This window comes from Strongylocentrotus purpuratus, unplaced genomic scaffold (assembly GCF_000002235.5).
Source record: "Strongylocentrotus purpuratus isolate Spur 01 unplaced genomic scaffold, Spur_5.0 spur5_scaffold_6, whole genome shotgun sequence".
Taxonomy (NCBI): domain Eukaryota; kingdom Metazoa; phylum Echinodermata; class Echinoidea; order Camarodonta; family Strongylocentrotidae; genus Strongylocentrotus; species Strongylocentrotus purpuratus.
The window spans coordinates 9,366,609-9,392,987 of record NW_022145612.1 but is presented as its reverse complement, the minus strand read 5'-3'; the positions used below and the strand labels follow the sequence as shown (position 1 = coordinate 9,392,987).

The 26,379-nt window shown below is 37.9% G+C and overlaps 1 protein-coding gene across 2 annotated transcripts in view; it reads right to left on the bottom strand.

Annotated features, from left to right (window-relative positions):
- Positions 1-3,608: 3,608 nt before the first annotated feature.
- Positions 3,609-26,379, bottom strand: part of LOC584543 (programmed cell death 6-interacting protein) — a 37,018-nt gene continuing 14,247 nt past the window's right edge. The window contains exons 2-15 of one of the 2 annotated variants that reach the window (XM_031000302.1): positions 22,668-22,722; positions 22,152-22,224; positions 21,515-21,642; positions 20,913-21,060; positions 19,829-20,055; positions 17,302-17,524; positions 16,555-16,678; positions 16,058-16,235; positions 14,555-14,776; positions 12,599-12,758; positions 11,661-11,812; positions 10,954-11,088; positions 9,815-9,980; positions 3,609-5,399 (exon numbers count right to left, since the gene is read on the bottom strand). In XM_031000302.1, the coding sequence (XP_030856162.1) occupies positions 4,966-5,399; positions 9,815-9,980; positions 10,954-11,088; positions 11,661-11,812; positions 12,599-12,758; positions 14,555-14,776; positions 16,058-16,235; positions 16,555-16,678; positions 17,302-17,524; positions 19,829-20,055; positions 20,913-21,060; positions 21,515-21,642; positions 22,152-22,224; positions 22,668-22,722 (2,425 nt within the window). In that variant the 3' untranslated portion in view covers positions 3,609-4,965. Of the gene's footprint in view, positions 5,400-9,814; positions 9,981-10,953; positions 11,089-11,660; positions 11,813-12,598; positions 12,759-14,554; positions 14,777-16,057; positions 16,236-16,554; positions 16,679-17,301; positions 17,525-19,828; positions 20,056-20,912; positions 21,061-21,514; positions 21,643-22,151; positions 22,225-22,667; positions 22,723-26,379 lie in introns of those variants that run through there. The other variant, XM_031000303.1, reaches the window with a different exon arrangement.

Here is a 26,379-nt window from a genome sequence, read left to right as displayed (position 1 = left end):
AATCTTATTAAGCCCTATTCATCTGAATTCAGTTCCCCCCTCTCGCGCGAAAGCTTTGACGTTTCCTCAAATTATTAGAGAAAGAACACGATTCGTTGTACCGTTTTCAACTTTTAATAAGCTCTATTTGTCTGAATCAGTTCTCCACTCTCGCGCGAAGCGCGGAAGCTTTGACGTTTCCTTAAATTATTAGAGAAAGAAGACGATTCGTTGTACCGTTCTCGACTCGTCTAAATGAAGTTTCCCCTTCCGCGCGAAGCGCGGAATTTTTGGCGTTTCATCACAATATATAGAAAGGAAGACGATTTCTCGTACCGTTTTCGAATCTTATTAAGCCCTATTCATCTGAATTCAGTTTCCCCTCTCGCGCGAAGCGCGAAAGCTTTGACGTTTCCTCAAATTATTAGAGAAAGAACACGATTCGTTGTACCGTTTTCGACTTTCAATAAGCCCTATTCATCTGAATTCAGTTTTCCACTCTCGCGCGAAGCGCGGAAGCTTTGACGTTTCCTTAAATTATTAGAGAAAGAAGACGATTCGTTGTACCGTTCTCGACTCGTCTAAATGAAGTTTCCCCTTCCGCGCGAAGCTCGGAATTTTTGGCGTTTCATCACAATAGAAAGACGGTTCGTCGTACCGTTGTTGACTCTTAAAGGGATCGTTTAACAATGTTAAATCTGAGATGCACGGCCCTATACGTGTTATCAGTGTCTGTGAAATGGTGTAATAATAAAGCTCTAAAAAAATTGCACTTAAAAATGATCAAGAAGTGCCTCAAAAAAGTAAAAATCTTTGAGTGACCGGTTTTACTATACTCGTTTTCCCCAATAGACTGTAGTGTTATGAAAACCGTCAGGCGAACGTTTTTCAAAATGTTTAATTCCAATCATAAATATCTTGATAATCAGACAGGCGATCGGCTTGTAAAAGTCATGGGGTTCGTGACTGACCTAAAGGTTTATAATTATCATTGCATCATGAGCTAAATCCAGAATTTTGTTTCAGAATCTGAGACAAAGTTACCGGATCCCTTTAAACCTTGTTTGAATTTAGTTTCCCCGAAAATTTTTCTTTAGCTGATATTATAGGAAAGTGAAACTTCGAGAAAATACAAGTATTGTAGTTGTAGTCACTCTTAAACTCGTCACAGTGGATAAGAAGTCACAGTTCGTAGGGAAAAAAACTTGTCGGCCGACCGACAATATACATCTCACCGACTTCAAACTTCTGCATTGATATAGTACACGAGGATCGAGCAAGAATACCGACACAGCTGACCCGACACAGCAACATATTTACCCGTGTCTTTCTTGCTACCTCGACGAGACGACTCCACCCAACAACCCCCTTCTCTCTTTTACTCCCACTCCTCCTCTCTCAGACTCTTACCTCCCATCTCTCTCCTCTCTTTCATCTCCCGTTTCTTTTGTTTCCCTTTCACTCTTATTTCTTCTTTTTTGTCTTCTTTTTTTCCCCCTTTCTTTCCTCTCCTCCATCTTTTTCTCTTTCTTTCTTCTCTTTTCTTTCCTTTCTTTCCTTTCTTTTCCTTTCTTTCTTTTCTTTTCCTTTTCCTTTTCTTTTTTCTTTTCTTTCCCTTTCCCTCTTTCCCCCCCCTCTCTTTTTTCCCTCCCCCTTTTCTCTTTTCCCCGACGGCAGCGCAATTTTACCGACAATGTCCTGACAGGTGGGGCGGGGGGGGGGGGGGGGGGGGTGTCGCACCCCCACACCCCCCCCCCTTTGGCGACGTCCCTGACTGCATGGTGGCGATGAAACCGCAGTGGGTTTCGTTCAACCGAGAGAGGGCGTTAGACCGTTATCACATTCAAACAAGACGGTTTTCTCGCGAAAAGGGTATCAGACGAGGGTTGTTTTAACACCGAAATTCTTCAAAATGTGTCAAGAGAATAAAAAACTATTGATTACATTTGATATTTTAGTATCCATCACACATTTTATGACCATAAATTATCAGTTTTGTTGTTAATACGTTTTTACTACCAGTACTAAAGTTATTATTAAATCATTCATTTGTTGCAACCATGAGTTGGATTCATACAGTAAAAAAGGTAGGCATATAAATGGTTCACAATATAGTTATATGTATATATACTTTGTACAATAAAACCGTATAAATTGACACTTTAAATACATAGATATGAAAAGAAGAAAAAAAAAACACTCAAGAGCAATCGCATTTAAACATAATTATAAGGTACATAGAACTTCACAGGACCAATAATCATATATCAACTGACATCAACGTATTGTTCAACAATTAAAATTGAGAAAGATAATGAAAGAAAGAGAGAGACAGTAAACCCAAATTGAGTGATGGTAATAATGCATTATTCCTAAAAATATATCCTTTAAAAAAGTTTATTTTTAAGTTACTTAGATCTACTATTACTATATGAAGTTATACTCATTTCATAGATCAGTTATTTTAAATATAAATAAATACTCTACACACATCTAGTAGAAGAGAGAGCAAGATGCCCTTTCACACCAAGCCTGGCGGAAATCATCGAAATCGATGGATAGCACCAACAAACAATTAAGGAACTAAACCCAAGGCCCAACAACAAGAGAAGAGGGTCTACTAACAATAACATATCAATAAGAGCTACGTTCATGATGACTAGCTCAAGCTCAAGAAGTCACATACTTTGTCTAAGATGAGCAAATAAGCTATTATTTCATGTTCAAGAAATACTAATTATTTGTAAGCGTATGACCAAGAAACTTATCCTAATATAAGCTTCCTTATAATTACAATAGTCCTATGTATGGAGGATGGTTCTACCAAATCAACTCAAATAAAATATCTTGTATTCTTCTCAATCGATCAAAAAGCATTTCAGTCTAAATTGCGATGAATTTTCAGGAGACTGGCTCTAAATCCTGTGGCAGACCTTACAAAATTTGGAAGGAGACATTAGAAGGAGACATTAGAAGGAGATATGCGAGTATCTGGCCTGACCAGGCGCGTACGCAGGATTTTGTCACGGGGGGTTTTAACATTTTTTTAAATCGGGCCGAAAATTTCGCAACGACTCAGCCAGCCGCTGAATGAGCTGGGGGGGGGGGGGGGGGGGGGGGTAAGAGGTAAGAGGACATTTTTTTTTTTTTTTAAAGTCCCCCAAAAATCGCAACGACTCAACCGGCCGCTGAAAAAGCGGGGGGGGGGGGGGGGGGTAAAAGGATACTTTTTTTTTTTTTTTTGGTCTCGAAATTTGAAAATTTGACATTTTGCTCCGTTGGGGGGGGGGGGGAGGGGGGGGGGTAAGGTCTACTTTTTTAGGTCAGCCATGGGTATAATTTTTTTTTTTTTTTACAATTAAAAAAAAAAAAAAAAAAAAAAAAAGGGGGGGGTTTTAGTTTTGTTTTAGGGGGGTTTACACACATAAAAATACCAAAGGGGGGGGGGGGGGGTTCAACCCCCCCCCCCTGCGTACGCGCCTGGGCCTGACACAGATGGACCAAGAAGGAAATGAAACGTCCAACCTCACAGCGTCCTATTCCTAACGTCTCTCTTATCTATATTGCATAATGATAATAATAATAATAACATACATAATATTCTACAAAAAAATGCTAGCATTTAGATGTTTGATTTCTTATAAGTTTTATATCTATCTACAGAACATCCAATGATAATTGTGTAAAGCAGGGAACTACAACAGAGGGAACTAAAGAGGGCAGTATAGGTGCTAAAGGCTATTTCATGGAGGTACCTAAACCGTTCATGGTGATGATGTTCATTTTCTGTGAGTGAGCAATTAATCATAATTTGTTAAATTGCAATAGGCACACATAGGCTTACAACAGATATCTGCAATCATTGTCTTTTCAATTTCAATATTTAAAAAAAAGTATTTTATATCGAGCATGACCTATAATGTTTTTGTAGAATTTTCACTTACTTTGCTATAAAAATGCTAGATATACATGTACACCTGTACCTAATATATGTTTCAATATATTTCTTATAGTTAAGATTAGCCATTATGTATATAGATTAAACACTATCAAATAAGCAACAACACATTGCATGTAATGTCATATTTGTAAATCACATCGAAATGCACACTCAAACTTCCAATTTTTTTCTTGTTGTTTTTCGAAAAACACCTCATTGGCAAGCGGAAGAAAATATTGGACTATATGTATGTGTTTTAAACAGACCTCAGTAGAAAAAATAAACAAGTATGTCAGATATACTTTACTATACAATACATTGGTACATAGTACTATCCTATAATAACATTTGTTTGGTATTGATTTGTAAAAATAGTAACAATTAATTGAATTTCTAACATAACATGGATTAACAATTTATGAAGTTGACAGAACATTAGAAAGGCTACACAGAGATGTACATTTAATATTCATCTATTTGTAAACTTACTATTTTTTTTGTTTTTTGTTTTTTATATTTTATTTATTTATTCGTACGGGGTAGCCCATTCAACATCAGTTGGTCTCCCATGGGGCCCCAAAAAACATACATACAGGAATGCACCACAATATGTTAAAATAAAATCATTAAAAATACATACACAATAATGTCAAGTAAATAGTTTAAAAAGAGAATGTAAAAACATTGAAATATATCAAGGTGAATGTTTGCAATATAGAATAATCAAATATTTAAAGTACAATACCGAGTAACAGAAAATAATGATATTTAAACAAATATGAAACAGACTATTGGTGAGTAACTAGGTGCCATAGAATCCCTTATATGTCCAATGACTTGAGATACTGTTTAAGATTAAATTTGAAGGATACCAAAGAGGGCAACTCCCGTATAATAACTGGCAAATTATTCCACAAATTTGGACATAGGTAATATAAAGTAGGTAGTTTCATTTGATACGTAAATTGCTATTGCAATGATATGTGCTAAAACGCAAAAAAGTTACCAGAACTTATACGCTTGACACTATACAATGACATACAAAGTTAACGTGGTGGCTGTTGTCCATAAGGGTTGTATTGGGGCTGTTGTGGATACCCTTGTGGCGGTGTTGGATAGCCTTGCTGGGGTGGAGCCTGTCCGGGGTAACCCTGTGCTGGGGGCTGCTGGTAACCGTAAGGGGGCTGCTGCCCGTACCCCTGCTGTGGGTAACCTTGCTGGGGGTAGGTGTTCTGATTATAGGCCGGCATCGGGGCGGGCATGGCCATGGGGGCACCACCATAGCCGGGTGCGTAGGATGGCATGGGTTGGTACTGGGGTGCTGAGCCTGGCTGTACGGGGTAACCACCGGGTACCGCCTGGGGTGGTAGTGCTGCTGCTGTTGGTGGTGGTGGTTGCTGAGGTGCCGATGCTGCCTGCTGGGGTGGGGCCTGGGGTGGGGGTGGTCTTGCTGGAGGAACTCTTTGACCTGTGGAGGCGGCTGGTTGAGACAAAAACAAAAGGATGTTTAACGTACAATGAAGGACAAACATAATCAAAATAGTGGAGTGTTACAGTAAACTGGATACACATCTTTGTTGATATGGGCACCAAATAAACACAAATATCTGCAGTCACAAAAAAAATTTGAAAACTGGTATATATATACATATTTGACCAACAAATTACCCTGTTCAAAGGAGTGTACAGCTTATAGGGAAATAAATAGTGATATGCACTATAGAAGTATGGTATACTATTATTATTTATAGTACTTGAAAGACTACCAAAAACTCTGATGCAATTCTGGTATCGGTATTCTTTGATGTTGGAATTTCACTTGAAATAACAGTTTGAAAGTAATTGGAAGGTCAATAGCAGTCAATGCCATAAAAAATTTACAACTAGAAAAAATGCAATTCCTTAAAATATAAAATTGTGGATATGTAACCCAGATATATGTTCAGATGTTTGTTATCTTCCTAGGTTTATTTAGCTTGATAACAAGGCATGTCCAGTGGGAGTCATCTTCCTATTAAAGCTAAAATTGTTTGTGTAAGTATACTATTAGTGCTTTCACAAAGTTAAAAGTAAAGGAAATATTAAATGTAAATTCAGGTAGGTGTGCTGTTCAATATGACATACTTCCTAAATATTATTCTATAAAGTATGCTACATCTAGAATAGATGTTTGAAATGAAGAACAAACAAATAAACACCATGCATGCAAACAGAAACATCTGACTGCATTATATATTTGTACAGATATACATGGAAAATATAACCAGAGCGTAAGATTGTTACATGTATACAACTAACAAGTATTGCGAAATGGAGTTGCACATTCTGATATTAATAGATATCTCTGTGATGAGGAGACTTATAAATGTAATGTCCAATCTCATTCAAGTAGTACTGGGTAGTCGTAATCCCCCCAAATAATAATAATAATAATAATGTATTTACATAGAGCATTTTCCATATTACATGTTTATGTTCAAATGCGCGTTACAAATATGTTATTAACAGAAGAAGTGAGTCTTGAGGGGAGGTGATCACGGACAAATGGGCACTTATGGGGTCTATCATAATCACCATGATTCAACTTCAATGTTCCATGTACACATGGTGACAAGAAAACTATTTGTCTGCGGTACGATTGTATAGCAGACAAATGTTGTTTGTATCGTTAATGAATGCATACTTATGTTGGGTCCGGGGCTGTGCCCCAATGGAATGTAATTTGCATAGGCAGCTCGTACAGGTGTGCGAGCTAATTCTGCCACGGAGACCAGGGCGTGGCATGAATTAGTGTGGCATGAATTAGTGTGTAATTGAATCATTCTAACTTGAACTTTCAACGAGACAACTTTTCTTTACAATAAAAGTGCGTTGTGTCATGTAGTGTTACGACATGACTGTGTTTGAATAAGGTTTTCCAGAGTTTTTATGCTCGTTGAGTTTTACCTCTGGTCTTTTATCCTGGACCATGATCGGTCCGGTTTCCAGTGAAGGAAACAAAAAGAAATGTTTGTTAAACATTCATACTGAATAAACGGCCGGCTCTCAGTAGTCGTTGTCAGGCTATTCCACAATAATTGAAGTGTATTATTGTGTTATTTGTGTGTATTGGGAGTCAAGAGGGATGACAGACAAAATAATATGTGAGATTATAGGACAGACAAATCCTGCTCATACTTGGACTCTTCCCAAGAGCATGATCAAGATTGAAAAGTTTCATGTAGGAACTTTTTGACAGGTTGTGTGACTCCCTCCAACAGTGAAAAAAAGAAGAATTATATACTGGATTTTGCATGTACATACTTGTATGGAGATGTACTAATGAGCTTGGCTCCCAATCCACATAATTCACATGGTTGCAGTAGCAAAAAGTGGAATTCTTTTTCAAACGTGTTACCGGTAGTCAGTTATTATGATTTTTCAAAGTGAATGTTTGAAACATTCAGATGTTAAAAAGAGAAAGAAATACCCATGCAAAGAATCAACAGTAAAAGACAGAGATTCTAAAATCAATAAGCAGATTATCTGAAAAATATGAAGCATTAGAGTGGTGATAAAAGATTCATGGAATAGACATCTGCTGTCCTCGAGATTACCTTAAGACCTAGGTATCTGACCACTTTAAGACCATTTACAGAGCAAAAGAAAGATTTCAGCCGTTAGAATGACCCATATGTACATCCCACCGCACATTATACGATCCTACTGTGATAACTCTTCAAAGAAATTACAATCGTAGTTGATATGGAATTCTAAACAAACATTATATTCCTGATTTATGTTCTATATAACGATGATACTTAATAACCCAAGTTTTAGTGCATTTCTCCTAGTCAGAATAAAGGTCAAATCAGCTTCTACTGGTCTGACATCACAATGATACTGAGCTGATTTCAACGTCTTGAAATTTAGACTTAATTAATCACTTGACTATTCAGTCAATCTGTCATTACGATTTTACATATCAAATGCTATTGCAAATTCTTTCAAAATTCGATCAAAGTTAGGCCGTATAGTGCGCGGTGGACTTAGAAGAAAGAGAAGTGCACAGAGGAATAACTCTACCTTACAAGCGCGTAGCCAGGATTTCATTTTAGGGGGGGCGGTAGTGAGCACGCAAAGCGTGCGAATCACTTAAAGAGCGCGCTCCCTAGGGGGGTGGGTGCAGGGAGGAGGGAGTTTCCCCCCTCCCCCGCGAAGCGCGGAAGCTTTGAAAGAAGACGATTCGTTGTACGTTTCTCGACTCATAATCTTTGTCTGAATTCAGTCTGCCCCTCCTGCGCATAGCGAGGAAGCTTTGATGTATTATTAGACAAAGAAGACGATTCGTTGTACCTTTCTCGACCCTTAATCCTTATCTGTATTCAGTCCCCCTCCGCGCGGAAGTTTTGACGTTTCATTAATTTATTAGAGAAAGAAGACGGTTCGATTACCGTTCTCGACTCTTAATCCTTATCTGAATTCAGTTTCCTCCCCTCCCGCGGGAAGCGCGGAAACTTTGAAGTTTCATTAAATTATTAGAGAAAGAAGACGACTCGAAGTACTGTTCTCGACTCTTAATCCTTGTCTGAATTCAGTCCCCCACCCTCCTCCTGCGTGAAGCGCGGAAGCTTTGACGTATTATGAGACAAAGAAGACGATTCGTTGTACCTTTCCCGAGCCTTAATCCCTATCTGTATTCAGTCCCCCTCTTTCGAAGCGCGGAAGCTTTGACGTTTCATTAAATTATTAGAGAAAGAAGACGACTCTTAATCCTTAAATTGAACTCAATTTCCCCTTTCCGCGCAAAGCGCTGAAGTTTTGAGGTTTCATTAAATTATTAGAGAAAAAAGACGATTCGTTGTACTGTTCTCGACTCCTTTTCCCTTTTTCTTCCTACGTCCTCTTACTTTTTTTTTCACTTTCTCTCTCTTTTTTGGGGGGAGGCCGGCGTTTTTTGGGGGGCGACTGCCCCCACCGCCCCCCCCCCCCTGGCTATGCTCCTGCTACCTTATCTTATTAGGGACTTTTAGAGAACACGACGAACGCCGACTGATCATGCGTGTCAACGTACTCAACTGCCCATGTTGACTACAATTAGAAATCTTTTAGATTTCACTCAACGATATACATGCATGCAGGAAGTAACACTATGAACATGACGGACAAAGAAAGAGGACAAAATATACAGTTCCTCATTCTACCCTCAACAATTGCTTTGGTAGACAAAAGAACATCCCTTCACTGCTATTATGTAAAAATGTGTAGAACAGGTGAATATGCATGTGACACCTGTTCTATACATTTTTACATAACAGCAGGGAAGGGATGGTCCTCTGTCTACCTGAGGAACTGTATATTTTTTGCGCACGCGGCATACTAGTACCGTACTAGATTTAGGAAAATCACACATTCTCGATCGCCGACTGAGACGACGTGACGCATGCGCAGTGCCTTAAAATGACGTCACACGTTGCAGTCAAAGCTGTCGATGTGCATATCTAAAAGTCCCTTATAATACTTCATTTTCATTGCCCGCCATAGACACCTAAATGAAGAATGATATGAGAGTGTATGTGTCAAGAAAAATATGTTAAAGAGTCTTCAGTTTATATGAAAGGTATTAAAATCAAGAGTTAAAGTGTACCAATCACTAAAATAATCGGTGTTAAGCTAGAATGTATAGAATCAACGTCAAAAATTTACCCGGAATTCTATGTGTTAACGTTTAAGGAGAATGAAGGAAAATAATGAATACCGGTAACATAAAAACATGTGCATGTAACCTAAGTTCGACTTGGGTTCCATGCAGGCCCTTATCTATGCGAGTATATACGGGTGCATCGTCTAGTCCACTTTATATTAATCGAGAGTGTATTTAAACTTACAAAATAACCTTTATAGAAGCAATATTACCTGTGTCGTGATGTGTTGGAGCCGAAGGCGCACCTGCAGGGGGTTGGTGGGCCAGGGATTGGGTAATATCCTTTAACATATCCTCCTTCTCAGTATTGCGAGCAAAGCACAGGTCAACCACCTTGCTTTGGAATTTGACAAGGATCTGGGTCAGGTCGTTGTAGAACTGAGGAAAAGAAGGAAATGAGAAAATATGCCAGATCATATACAGTGACACCTGTAGATAAAGACTGCTTTTAGGGAGAAACTAGATAGAACTTCAACAGCGCGCAGTCGAAAATGATGCCTCCGCCATAGAGCGATTTCACAAACCAAAACAGAGGCAAATTTTCAAATTCAAGTTTAATTGTAATCAATTAACAGGTTCTCAGAATATGGTGATTGGAAGCTATTTATCATTTTACATGTATGACCCTTTGAACTTTGACCTCATGACCCTAAAATCTACTCGGTTCATTGGCTCTGCAAGATACATAATGTCCAGAGTTTGATAGTAATCCATCCGTCAGTATTGACAATGCGATCACGAGCTATTTTTGCATACATAATGAGCCATGTGATCTTTGAACTTTGACCTGAGGACCCCAAAATCTAATCAATTCATCAGCTCTGCAAGATACATACATGACCTAAGATTGACGGTAATCCATCAATTGGTTCTTGAGATAACGTGATCACAAGCTATTTTGCATACATAATGAGCTCTGTGACCTTTGACCTCGTGACCCAAACATCTAATCAATTCATCAGCTCTGCAAGATACATACATGACTTAAGTTTGGCGGTATAAATACATCAATCGGTTCTTGAGATAACGTGATCACGAGAACGGGACGTACGGACGGAAGGACTGACAAACAGAAAACATAATGCCTCCGGCTACTTTGTAGCGGAGGCATAAAAAGAAGCAGGGGTCTTTATGTATCAGAACAGATTTCGATGAGAATTGATTTTAAAGGGAGAAATGATTTTAAAGGGGGAAAATGTGGTCTTTACAGACAGATGATCTTTCTATGCAGGTGGTCGCCTTGTTGCGTAATTACAATCATAACATGCTTTCTTAGCAGTCGGGTAAAATTAACAACAAACAAACCAAATTCCGGTTAAACCATCATCAATGTGACATAGTCAATCCTCACCTTGGTGCCTTCGTGTAGGTTTGATGTGAGCTCCATGTAAATGTCAAAAGCAGTGGCTAGATTTTTCAGCATCTCTGCTCTATGTTCACCACCTGCATTGGTCTGCTTGGCTAAACAGAACCTCGAGTCGGCATCCTAATAAATAGAATAGAAGAAAGAATAAAATAAAATAAGAGACATTTGTTCAGATGCACTTTGCTTATCTACAAAAAACTCACAAACTGACATAAGTCAATTTTAATAAAAAATCTGAAAAAAAAAAAAAAAAAAAAAAAAAAAAATCACATTTGTGCTGGACATTTTTTGAAACAATGTACTAGATAAGCTTGAAAAAAATAGAAAATATATGTAACAGTTCATAAGCATGTAAGCAGCTTCCTGTTCATACACTCTGTTATCAACCTTCACACTGCAATTATGTTTACTTTTCGATTTCAATTCCTAAGTTCAATAAGTATATTCAACACCAAGATGAGTACATCTTTATACTAGCAATGTCAGTGAAGTAGGTGAGATTAATACCGTTGTGGTAGACAGTAACCTTTGAGAAGAGAACATGATAGCAATGTTCTTTGAAAAAAAGTTCCAAAATACATTCTTAGCAAGGACATATTACATCAAATATATATCTCTTTATTTTGTCTTCTTTTTTTGCGGGGGGGGGGGGGGGGGGGGGGGGGGGGGGAGGGGAGGTGGGGGTTTTATACCTGAATTTTTGCGAGGACTGTCTCCTGTTTGCGAACATTCTCCTGAACCTGCTGAATGAGGGACCTATACATGTCGTCAATGTTGGAGTTGGAAATGACGTCTTCGTCAGTGATTGCACCATCTGCTGCTAGGGCCTCCAGGAACTTCATTTCTGGAGGAACAGATGGGAGAATTTATTGCCTTTTTTTTCTCCCCCAATTTACCACTGAGAAATTGATTGCCACATTATAGTGCGGTAAGGGTCCCAATTGGCCAAAAATGATGGGGTTCAAATTTTCAGACCCCTCATTCATTTCCTGGGGGGTCCAAATTGGGCACCAAAATGGCTTATATAAAGCGCAATAGGGAAATTTGGTGTCTTCGGGAAAATTTGAACCCCATCAATTTCTGATAGCTTGGACCCCAATGAATCCAAAAATGCAACAAAAAAAAAAAATCAACTTTGGCACAAAAGTCCTACGGGAGCTGTTTCAGTGACATACCGTTCCACACTATTACAAGGACAATGGAGTATTTATTAAGAAACACATATTTCATAAATATCAATTCAAAATACATGAAGTCTTTCTAGTCCTTGATTCAGGTTCATCTAAACAATTATATTGTATACTTTGCTCTGTTTGAGTGGTATGCTCCAAAGGAACCTCATTAAAAAATACATGGGACTACAAGGACATTTCCTTGTTATATCCCAACCATATGAAATCAGGGATAGAATATGGCTACTAGGTTTCCTTTAGTGTACCATCACCTGAAAATTTAATTTGAAACTTTAATTCGATTTGATTTTGATGAAAATTGTAACCTTTTGTTTGTTTAGAGCAAGTTTCCACTGATGCTATTCCAAAAGTTAAAGCTTGTCTTTCATACCAAAATCGCAAGAAGTTTACGACACACCATGTTTTGTAAGAGAGTGAAGACGCCAAACAGAACTTACTTATATCTACAGTGGCACTCTTAATCTCATTCTCCAGGACTTCTCTGACCGTCTTGATTTCATCAACGTCTCTCATGAGTTGTCTTAACTCCTGGACTACAGGTGACCCCTGTAATGCTGAAGCTCCACTGGCCGATGGAAGCGAAGCTGCTATCTCCACCTGATGAATTTAAGATACAATCATATCAATAATGTACATCCAGTAAGATTACTTTGAACATTACTTAGCACCATTAGTTGTCATATAAACAACTCAAAATCTATCAATCTTTACATAACTTGAACTCCTGATTAACTTTTTCTATGAGGGGGGGGGGGGGGGGGGTTCTAAGCCCCCCCCCCCCCTATGATCTCGGCCGTGAAACGACCTATCGCTGCAAAAATTTGCATGCATGTCAAGTGAAGTGTATAGAATACTATGGTAATTTCAATTTTTTTGACAAATTCACTCATTTGCATATTTATGGTAATTTATGCAAATATGGTAATAACATTCATATTTTTATCAATAAATCATATATTCTTCATATTTAAACATTAATTTTCACTACATATATTATTTAGACCATTTGGGGTAATAATACAGCCAAAAACATTGGATGAGCCAGGTTATTCCTTATGTTATCTATTGTTTTGATAATTTCTTATGTATTTCGTTGTTTTTTAACTTATGTATTTTATTGTTTTTGTTGTTTTATTTCATTTCCAACTATAATTCAACTATTTTGACCCCAAAATAAACACCTAAACTATAAACAAGACCAAATAACCAATGTTTTATCTCTTTATTTGAAAAATGAGATTTCCATATGTTTTGTACACAAATCACAAAAATGAGCGATTTTCGGGCTGACATGCAAAGACAAAAGGACAAGTGACTTTGTAATGGTAGGTCAGATTTTCGAAAAATTTCTTGCAAATGATGCGCAAGACTTGAAAGAAAAAAGTCACAAAATTTCAGTGCAAGATTTTCTTGCGTTAAAAAATTACCGCGAAAAATGTCGAGGGGGGGGGCTTCTAAAGCCCCCCCCCCCCCCCCCCCCCCCCCCCCCCCCCCCGGGCTAGATAGGGTTAAGACAACCCACTAGAACACCAACAGCGACACCACTTTCTTATAAAGCACTTTACCATTAACTGACCAAAGTGCTTGCAGTATTTAAATCCAGTCAATGGATCTAATTACTATTCTGCACATTACACATTCTCTACTCCCTGGGCAGCATTCAAGCTAGTCGCCTTTTTACAGGCACGCACATGCTAATCCTACCAGGTACCCATTTCACACCTGGGTGGAGAGGAGCAATCTAGATATCATGTCTTGCTCAAGGGACTTAAGTGTTGAGACGCAGCTTGAACTCGAGACCTTTGTATTTCCAGTGAAGTGATCCCGGTGGGGTCACTCAATGTGACTTCCGGACCGCATGACCGTTACCAAAATCGCGGAAAAAGGGGTCAATTTCAAGCAATGTCCGCGGACAAAATATTCCTCGAAATAAAGAAAATAGGGGTACACAGGTGTCCCCGAAATTGATAAATAGGGGTCAGGAAAAGGGAAAAGAGAAAACCGGGAAGGAAAAAGAGAAAACCGGGAAGAAAAATTCTCGGAGCCGAGTCTTGTCCTTGAAATATAGTAAAATAGGGGTAAATTTGCGAAAGTGTCCTTACAATCTTATAAATAGGGGTATTCCAAAGTACGATTTTGTCCTTGTTTTGATGTAAAAAAGGGGGTTAAATTTCACAAAATGTCCTTGAAATTGACCGCAAAAGGGGGTTATATGCATTGGTGGTAACGGTCATACGTGTCACTCTTTGCAGGGGAGTGACCCCACCACCGGGGAAGTGATTAAACCACTTGACTATGACACACCCTAAGACTAACCTCAACCTTATATCTTGGACAAAATATAACCTGGACCAAATGCTACATGAAGCAATGTTGTACCTCTATTCCCTTACCTCGTCTTTCGATAAAATTTCCATAGATCGTCTGTTCTCGTTGTACTTGTCCTTAACAACGTGGTCAGCCCGCACAGCATTGTCTACAATGGACTTATACTTGTTAGCTTCTTCCCTCAGTGCATTGGTCAGCTTGTTAGAGGGAGTGCGGGTCCATTTCTCCTTAAACTTCTCCTTCATCTGGTCATCAGTTCTTCCCTCTTCATCAAGTTGACGGATGGCCTACAATTACAATCATTCAAAAACGTAAATGCATGTATCAGGCAGCAGTGTAAATTCAGTTAACATAACATTTTGGTAGAACTGATTTTTTGGCATTTTCCTGTGCATAAGTTTTTAGTTTGCATTTACAAGAGGGTTTTATGCATGGCATGTAAAATGTTAGGATATTATACACATCCTAATTTACTTCTTTATTAGTAACACATAATCCCAATCATTAATATATCTATTGAAAAGTACTGAGCATGTAGTCATTAGGATTTCAAGTATCTTCTTTGGTGTTTCGTTGCTGCCGTCACGAATTAGAGAAACATAATAATAGCTTTCAGACAAAGTGTATATAAATAAAATGCAAACCACTGCGTAGCTCACTGGAAGTATGTAAGTCACCAAAGTGGCATGAAATTTTGTCAAAAATGCAACCGGCCATTATTGCCACATTGGCGATAGCAAGAGTATGTGATGGCAATTAATACATTCCTGCATTAAATACTGTATGAGGATAGAACTCTGACTGCTTAGCAAATTTGGTGACGAGTCACTGCAGGATTGCTTGCATTACTAATAAATGAACTACACATATACTTTAAAGAACCAATAGAAAGCTGAATGAACGCAGAATACAAATGTAAAGGAAATCAAAATAGTTTCCCTTTCAGTATTGCACAAAAGCAAATTAAAACCTTATTTTCCGCACATCTAAAATTACAGGTCAACAGGGGTCAAATTTGCCACAGTTACAGTGACATAATATGTGCACAAGATCGGCTGGCCTATATAGCTGAGACGATGAGCCGTGCTCAATTCATGCGAACTCATTGTGAATACCGGTATGCGTACTCCACATACAATAATGTCATCATATTCAATAGCTAGTTTTTAGGTCAACAGCTCATGATTTTCAAAGCTTTAGATTTTGAAATTTTCAGAGAGCTGTTACTCGTCCGACAGGCATAAAGTAGCATATAATTGGTAATATTGTAATCTATGGCTTGTAAGCTGTCCTTTGATATGTAATTCATCTATTTCATTCTTCACCTCTGACAGGGTCTTTAAAGGCCGTCTGTACTAGTGTGGACAGGAGGGATTAGACCACCCAGCAAGGTCACTGAGAGGTGGCTATCTCATCAACTCGGCTCTCAATTAACATAAGAAAAAGAGGATCATGGGGGACTAACAGGCACCAATTAGGCATTGTTTTCTATATAGAGGGAGCAGGTAGCTACAAGTGGTACAGTGGGGCTTTAAATGGCAACACTCATTTGTGCTCAGGGTTATCACCTCAACTAGAATATCTCTATTTCTCTGGAGGAGTTCTGGTAGTTCTTGGAGCAACTTGTCGATGACCTCTACTCCTCCTTTCTGTTTGATTTTCTGGGACTTCTCTAAGACCGACTGAGGAACGCCATCTCCTTTCAGGTCCTCAATAGATGCAGGCAAGTTGAGAGATACTAGGGCCCTGGCAAAAGGAAGAATAGTATATTGTATACAAGTTAGGGTAATTACCATAACACTCATGAGTTATACTTGACAGTAGAAACCAGAATATTTAAGTCAAATGGCTTTCTGTATTACTAACATTTGCATGTACTGAAGAGCACACAAAAATACCAAATTTTGATGGATAATTTATGTCCAGTTGCATTGCATGTCAGCATTTCATAACCTACACTGTAAATGATTGAGAATATCCATGTACTTTAAATCATGTGAACTCCAATGATTAATTTCATATTATCACATGTAATGGAAATCGGAGATTGCTTTGTTATGCTTACCCGTTCATTACTTGAGTTGCCTCTCGTAGCTTTCCAACTTCTCTGTTGACAATCTCCGCCTTACGGTTGTCATAGGCAACAGTTGCATTGTGAACACTTAGGGGAACCAGTAATGTAAACAGATCTTAAGAAAGTAACAAATAAGGGAACATATTTAAAAACAATGCCACTGATTATGCAATATTTTATTTAATTCCATGTAAAAACTAGGCCTAAGTAACAAAGAATTTCTCTCCTCCTCAAATGACAATTCATTTCACACTGAGATTGATAGATTGATTGCACAACCTACATATGAATGAAAAAACATGGCAGAAAGAGAAACTTGTAATACAGCAAATTATAAGGATGGAAGAGTGATCTCATTTGTCTTACCTGCAAAAACAATAGAGGACTTATAATACTACGCTATGCATAATACATTTTGAGTAGTGCCCAGACGGAGAAAAACTCAAATTATGATATTCTTGTACATCACAAATGGAATGTCCATGACTACGTCACAATTCATTGACCAAAATGCCAATTTGAGTTTCGCATGGATTTAGGGATTTCATATTCAAACTTTCACCAATCTGTTTTTCTTTTTTTCCTGCTTTCATACAAATGAACTTATCATAGAAGGTTGGATTGCCCTTTGAAGTGTACTAATCTTCTACAAAAAAGTAGCATAGAAAAAAAGAAGAAAAACCCAATATGAGCATCTTAATTATGCTTTTGTAGTTCTATTCTAATCTACTATCTTACCAGTTGATTCAGTAGATAACGGTGTTGAGATACCACGAAATTTGGCAAGCTGGGCGGTGCCTGGCCTGCTGAGTTGATCTACGGAGGGCACAATATCATGATAGATGAAGTCATTGTCCTTCTTCACAGCTTTGAGCTCTTGACTAACTCTAGCAGCGAAGTCCTTGGTGTCGATGTACTGGCCCCCTTTTCGTTCGACTTCACTCAAGAGATCACTTGCATGCTAAAAACAAGAAGAGAATAACTGCCTACTACAATTTGTGATCCCATCATCAAATTAAAGTAGAAGCAAGTTTTTCTGTCTAAACACACACCTTGCTGCATCTATGTAACTTGTACTGTACTGTACCTCAGCCGAGAGACAAATTTGTATTTTCACAAAGGTCCATCCCTGAATGGAACGGCTACTAGCAGTTAGTGCATGCTGTTAATCCAAAGAACTTCCAAGGGCTACCGTATTTGCCGGCGTAAAGGCCGCTGTATTTTTGGAAGAGAAAATATCCAAAAGTTGGGGTGCGGCCTATGCGGCGAAAGAGTAAAAAAAAGATTTTTTTTTTTCTAGTTTTGATTTATGGTGCTATGCCTGGCAATGACTCCCAGCTCAGTAATCAGTGTGTTGACTCACCACTCGGAAACTACAACAACACTAAAATTTGTCTGTCATCTTGGTTTGAAAGTAATCTTTCTAATAGATCTCAATATGTAGTTTATAATAATAATTCCTCATTTTTTGTTATATAACAAATGGTGTACCACAAGGTTCTATCCTAGGACCTGGTACTCTATTGTTTTTAATTCACATTAATGATCTTACACATTCTTCTAAAAACGACATTGTTACTATTATTTGTGACAAGTTTACAAGCACAAATCAGCGCCTTTAACTGCACCTCGATGTTAAATGAAGGTCCCTCCCCGCGTGGGTTTTCGGCAACAAAACAACAATTTTATTATTTTTTTTTATTTTTATTAATGTCAAAATCGGGGGTGCGGCCTATACGGCGCTGCGGCCTTATCGCCGGCAAATACGGTATTCCTGATGTTTCTCATGGTTCCTATCCCATTAAATCTCATCAATCTTCCTCATACACTTGCAATCTTCTGTTCATTTTTGTGTTAGGGTGCTTAGCCATTTGAAGATTACTAGAAGAAGAAGATGTTTGAATGCCATTATTGGGCTAGTCAAAGGTATTTGGTAATTTGCTTTTCCATGCATTAGCAAGAATAGAGAAAACTTACCAAAAATGAACACCGCATACCGTTATGTCATTTTCATTGTTAATTGTTCTGATGCAAGCTATGGCAGGTCTATCAACATTATAGAATCATCTGGTATACTTAATATTGTAATGATGTTGGTAATGCAAGGAGCGCCATGCATGTATCCTAGATTTACCACATTACACAAAGTCATGTACTGTACATACAGGTGATTAAAGGGGAAGTCCACCCTGAAATTAAGTTAGTTTTAATAGGAGTAGAAAAATGAGAGAAACAAGTCAGTGAAAGTTTGAGCAAATTCCGATTAAAAATAAGGAACTTAGGATTTTTGAAGTTGTGATCAATCAAACACAAATTGGCAACTCTATGACGTATCATGCGAGCTCAACTTCCATTTGCTCAGTACTAAAAAAAATCAAAAATTTTCATTTTCCCTCAAGAAAAATTTCAACCATACATGCACCCTAAATATAATAATTGCAAATATGTTTCTACACTCCCCCTGCAAGGAACAAATATATATTCCGCCATCAATAACGAAGAAAACATGATTTTATGGAATATTATGCACAAAGCAAATGAAGGAGAGCTCGTATAATAAGTCACAGAGTTGCCAATTTGTATTTGATTGATCACAACTTCAATAATTCATAACTTTCTTATTTTCATTCAGAATTTGCTCAAACTTTCACTCACCTGATTTTCTTATTATTCTGCCTCTATCGAAACAAACTTATTTTGGGGGTGGACTTTCCCTTTAAAGGGTTTTCAAGTCACCAATGACCATGAATGGGTAATCATGCAAAGCTTTAGTAATGCACAGTACAATTCTTTTGTTTACCTTGGTACTGGTGCCTGGTGTTTGTGTCGATCAGCACACTTGTCAAGCCTGCGATACTGCCTTTTGACATCCCAAAGCAAATGAAAGTTTGATTTTTTTGGAGTATGGAACTTGTAGTAGATGTGTAATAGGCAGGTTTACTAACATGATCATAACTTATACATACTTTTTAAACAAAGATTGTTCCTGACACCCTGAAAGCTTGCATGAGGCTTTCCCAACATAGCGATACGTAATGAATGCAGACTGGATTCCAAGTATTGTATTTCATTCATTCATTAATAACAGGTTAATGGAATATCAAATTCCTTACTAGGTCCCCAGGAAAGACACCTCCATAACTTTGCATATATTAGTAAACTGGTCTATTGGGTAGAAAAACTGTAGGTGGCACCATGTACACATCTCAGGTTTGTGAAGATAAAATCGAAGCAATATCTGGTTAAAACTCGTTTTTAAACTCACCCTTAGCCTTCCAACTTCTGGACCATAGGACGCGCTAGCTCGGCACACCAAGGCCTGGTGGTATTCTGAGATGGCATGCATGTAGTATTGCTTCCCAAGCACTGTAGGAATCCAATCCTTGGGAAGCATACTCTTGACGCTTGACGGGGAGAGAGCTTCGGCTGCTTCTTGATAGAGCTCACTAGCAGACAGTGCTACCTTAGATATAATCCCATCCTTCATCTTGTCTAAGAATCAATAGTGGAGATAAAACACTATGATAATAATGTTCTGGGTTTATTTAACATTTAATACATCAATGACATCTTTAAGCACTTTACGGCTATAAATTATTACACTGGTCATCAAATTCAGGCTTGTCTGCACATGATGTATGCACATTCTCCATTCTCTGGGGAGTATTATAATGACACTCCCTAAGACTAACCTTAACCTTCATATATCTTTGACAAAATATAGCCTGGACCAAATGCTACATGAAGAAATGGGGTTGCGTACAATGCTGAGCAACTGCTATGAATTTTGTATGCTACCGGATGGAAAGTGTAAATGTAGATTTATTTCTTGATTTTAGTGACATTCTGGAAAACGAAATCTCAACCCATGGATTGAGAGTCAAGTGAATGAACCACTATACAATCATGATACCTCTCGGACAAGTTAGACCTCGACATGTTATTAGAAAATAGAAGAAAGAAAAAAAAAGAGAGAAAAGAGTCCTGGGGTTTCCAAATTTCTGATCCTGTACATAATTTTAGTCAGATAAATGATATATAAAATAATTAACAAAGTAAAACTGGTTCTATCAACCAGGGTATGGTGACAATTGCTATGTGGGAATTACATCTCTATCTTCAACTCTGGAAAAAAAATATACCTTACCTTTGCCCTTACCATAAATCTTACTATTCCCCTTGCAACTTTAACCCTTACACTAAAAAATCTCTCAGAAAAAAGAGCCTGGAGAAAATATGTCAAGAACTTATACAAGGTCACTGTAAATCTGACTTTATACTACCAAGACTTCATACGCATGTTTGCTTCAACACTTATGTTGATATTCTTTTCTAAATGAAGTTCTTACCTTTCCTGGTCTTCCTTAGACAGCTCTCCTGAGCTTGAGCCAGCATGAGTGAGCTGAAGGCAGCGAGGCATTCTAGATGCATGTCAGGTGTCCCCTCAGCAGCAGAGTACACGCTAACCTTGATGTGGTTGAAAATACCAGCTGCAGTCTGGCGATGAAATGATAGTTGATAGAATACAATGGGGGGTCCAATATATAAATAATAACAAATTCAAATATCAGACCCTAGCAAGAAAAGATGAAGGGGTAGTAGGCAGATATTGTCTATAATATCAAATACTCTACTACGAAAAGCTTGTTATATTTCTATGATGGAATCCTTGTTATTACTTCCTCCGATTTCAAAGAATTGTCCGACATTGCGTTCTGCTATGATAACTAAAGATAACGCTCGCTATCGTTACGAACGTGCGACGCTGCCAAATCACCATGAAAATCACGCTCAGCACAGTCCATTGCTCACAAATCATTTTAGTTAATAAAAGAGTTGCTGAATAAATCTTCACTGAAAGCCTTATTAGCATACACACTGCGGTATAACTGTTTAGTCACCCCTCCATCTTTGGTGGGCTAGACACAAATCAAGTAAAATGCATACATACCTGAAAATGTTTTGTAGCAGTTTTAATACCATCATCATCATCCATGCTCTGCAGAGCAGCGACCTGGCTGTTCATTGCAGCAAAATTGAAAAGGACACAGGCCTTCTCAAAGGCAGCACTACATGCAGCTACAATGGCAAGAAATGAAGGAAAGTGTATATTTTTCTTATTCGTATACACCAGAAAAATAGTTGTGTCATTAAATCATATCAACTCATTTTGAATTAAACCAATCTTGACAAACACCATGCTCCTTAGTACCTACACTAACAATTGGAAAGATATACAAGAATATGGACACAAGGATAAAAACTTTATCAAACATGAAAATTACATTAACCTGTATATAAAGAAAAATTCAGCCACAACTGATGATAAAAAAGTGGAATTCACGGTATTAGATGAAATAACACCCCCAAGCAAAAAATTACACAATTCTATTTTTGGAGACATCTAATTGATACTGGATTCACTACAGTGTATATTTCCATGCACTTCAGAGTTCCAAAGTCAACTCCGATGTTATATCTTTAGGAAAATATTACTAACTTTAATAAAGAAAGAATGTATCACCGCTTTCTTTTTTCTTCAGTCAGGTGAAGAAACAAACAGAAGAGAAAAGACAAAGAAATCTTACTATGTTTCTTTGCACCAAAGATACATGTAGATCCTTTGTCAAAAGCATCCCACCATTCGAAGCTTATACGAATCTAAATCAATGAAGCAAGAATTAAGACACTTTCACGTTTAATACATCAAGAAAATAAAACTGCTTCAATATATTACTGCTTACACTATTTTCCTCTACAGGAACACATAGTACATGTATCTTATTTGTGCTGATAAGAACACATTGTCTGGGATGAACAATATCACTGTATTTTGATAGCTTTCAGGATATGAAGGGTCCTCAACTACATATATTAATTTACAACCCCCCCCCCCCCAAAAAAAAAAAAAAAAAAAAAATTCGAACTACTGTAAGAATTAATCTTCTCAAATTGGGTGCTGGAAAAACTAATTCCAGTTTCCATCAACATAGTTGTACATAGAATGGATTTAAAAGATTAAGCAAAATGTAAGCATTTTTTTCATGCACATAAGATACAGAATTAGAAATGCAGATATCTCTTTTCTTAAATATACACTTTACCTTGTCTTCACTGATAGGGAGTTTGCCATCGATAAATACAAGCTGGTCATAATATCTGAAAAGAAAAGGTAAATATATTGGAATCAGTATAAATTTGGGTATATTTTAGGAACAAAGCACACAATGAACAGGAGGCAGTAGATTTCTAATTTCAAGTTTTCAAGTATTTTTCTCCAACATCATTCTTCATTTAATTTACTTTCATATTTCTCATGTTACATATTAGTGGGGGCTATTAGGGATATTTTGGTGCAGATTCTTCTAAAAGCACCAAATTTGGCCCAGAGGTAGATTATACCATACGATTACGATTTCTGCCGGATGCCAAGAAGTGCGCTCTCTGGGACTGCCATATTGGGCGAATCCAAAATGGCCGCCATCTGAGTTAAAGGAAAAGTGTAATTATGAAAGGAAATGGGCTAGTATGATAAAAAGTTTATATATTTATAGGGTTTTCTGGGTCAGAGAATATGATTATGATGTTCTTTCATTGATTTGAGGTCTCCTTGGGGCTGTCATACTGGTCATATTGGTCAAATCCAAAATGGCCGCCATCTGAGTTACAGGTCGAGTGTAGTTATGAAAGGAAATGGGCTAGTATGATACAAGTTTATATATTTATGGGGTTTTCTGGGTCAGAGAATCTGATTATGATGTTCTTTCATCGATTTGAGGTCTCCTTGGGGCTGCCATACTGGTCATAATTGGTCAAATCCAAAATGGCCGCCATCTGATAGTTACAGGTCATGTGTATTTTCGAAAGGAAATGGGCTAATATGATAAAAAGTTATATATTTATGGGGGTTTTCGGGGTCAGAGAAACTAATTATGATGTTCTTTCATTGATTTGAGGTCTCCTTGGGGCTGCCATACTGGTCATATTGGTCAAATCCAAAATGGCCGCCATCTGATGTTATACAGGTCTTGTGTAGTTTCTAAAGGAAATGGGCTAGAATGATAACAGTTTATGGTTTTCGGGGTCAGAAATTCTGATTATCAGGTTCTTTTACCAATTTGAGGTCTACTTGGGGCTGTCATGCTGGTCATATTGTCAAATCCAAAATGGTTGCCACCTCTGAGTAAAAGGTTAAGTGTATAGTTCATATGGAAACGTTGTATCATCCGCTCAATCTGACTTGCGTGCATAAAACAAAAAAGCATTTTTCCATGAAAAAGTGAAGTTTTCTAAAATGTGCGTTTCTTTCCAGCATTGGGGCGCCCGGAAGTCACTCGGGTAACATTTCATAAAGTATAATATAAAAAGACCATATGCAAATTTTCTGTACTTTTGTCACAAAAAATACATTTATCCAGCACAATGTCGTCTCTTTTTGCATTGGAGAAGAGCAAATAGCGAGTTTCAATCACACTTTGGCCGCTCTCCCAAGCTCTCACTCGTTTCACTGTGGTCAAGCGACTTTGGGGCAAGCGGTTAATGAAAATACTAATCGTTAGCTTTCTTCTGGTATTAAACTTGTTTTGATTGATTGTATAATTTTGTCGGAATAAAGGAAACAAAAAGGCTTGACCAATAACTTATCAGCGTCTGAATTGACCTTTTGACCTTGAATTCCCTGATGCAAGCGCACATAAACAGGTTCTAATGACGTCATCTTTGCTAAATCGGTGTCTTTTATCGTAAAATTATCCAATTGTTAGAGTACAAAATGCATTTTGGTTTTATAGTTTCATGCAATAAGTAAGTCAATTAAAAAAAAGAGTATGTTCTGCACAACAAAAACAATGTTTGTCCCTATAGTACATTGTAATGTGTTCCTTTATTTTGTAATAGTTAATTTACCCATTCACATAATGGAACTACCTGCCCGATGAAGCCAGTGGCCCGTGACCCCTGAGCACTCAACACCGTGTGGGAGTCAGTTTGTGGTCAGCTTCTTTTATGAGACAAATACAAGCAAACGTTTCCATATGCCGAAAGGAAAAGGGCTAGTATGATAAAAGTTTATATATTAAGGGGGTTTTCAGGGTCAGAGAATCTGATTATGATGTGCTTGTATCAATTACAGGTCTCCTTGGGGCTGTCATGCTGGTCATATTGGCCAAATAAAAAATGGCTGCCATCCGAGTTAAAGGTCAAGCGTAGTTTCAATGATAAAAGTTGATGAATTCATGGGGTTTCCGGGGTTGGATAATCTGATTATGATGTTCTTTTATCAATAAGCAAGTTCGTAATTGCACACTGCGCATGCGCCAAAATCGGGAACGAACTTTTACAAAGGTCACATGAACATAAAGAGAGCTGAGAGAGAACTATAATTTGTTAGTGTGCTGACCTTTCCTTTGTGAATGATCACATCTGACACATCAGTCACCGAAAATCATTTCTGAATGTCGGTATTGGTTCTTTCTAGTAAACTTTACTTGGAATCTGGTCATCGTTAAAGTATTATCGGCATTATCGTGATCCAAGTCCACAGGGACTCCAATCCACGGACACTTTTTACCCTGAAAAAAACATTTCCTAACTTCCAAAATTGTATCCACCAAATCGCGCGCTTGATGGATTATTACTTTATTTAGTCAAGCCAATTTATCTAGTAGGCCTATTAAAGTCATTCACTATTTAAAATAAAGCAAACTATAATTTAAATTTATTTAGTCAAGCATTGATTAGGCTGAATAAATGAATATTATAGTGCTGCAGTCAGCAGTGGTTATAGGCCTACTGCGCCGTTAGTAACGGTACGTGTTCACGCTGCCGCCCCATATCTGCTGGAGCTGGAGGCGATCGCGCAAGGGCAGAAACATGGTCATGGAGAAGTTTTTCGTCGTGAAAAGCGTATACCCGCTGAAATCTGGTGATTTCAAATGACCAGCAAATAGTGCACCTCGACCAGTAAACCAAAATTAGGGACTTTTAGATTTGCACGACGAGAACGTGGACTGCAACGTGTGACCTCCTTTTAAGGCACTGCCAGTGCTTAAAAGGACGTCACATGATTGTGACTGCCAGTGCCTTAAAAGGACGTAACACGTCCACGCAAATCTAAAAGTCCCTATTGGGAAGAAGAGGAAGACCAAGATGTTGTTGAATGATATTGTAACATGGGCAGATCTACAGGGGGGGGGGGGGGGGTTTAGGGGGTTTAACATTTTTGAGCAGACTCAGGCGACCGGTGAATATTAAAGCGGTGGGGGGGATGCTGGAGAGGAGGACCACTAATTTTTTTTTTTTTTTTAAACTCTCACTTTCACCTATCCCAGATAACCCTAAGTTTTGTGTTGCTGCTTTATATGTAGATGATAATGCATGATTACAATAAATAGAGAGAGAGAGAGAGAGAGAGAGAGAGAGAACCACCATCATTATGCAATGGTTCAGGGTTTGTGTAATGTACGTTTGAAACCATTTCTTAGCATCTCAACCCTAAAAAAATAGCGAAACTATTTTTGAGGAAAAGCATTATACTGAACTGAATAAAGAATAATAACTTTAATAAAGAATAATAACTACTAATACTGATACGGGCTAAATACAATGTGGTATCGGCACAGTAAGATCGGGTATTTGTATAGAGGTATTCCAAAATGACATTCTGATAATCAACATTTTGTTCTGTTATCATATGTATATACGCATAATACAACTGATCTTTGTGATTTCTTAACGTGACATAGTTTCTTCTCCCCCTGCAAACAAAAAAGAAAACAAGGTTATTTAATAAAAGGATCATGGGACAAAACGATCATT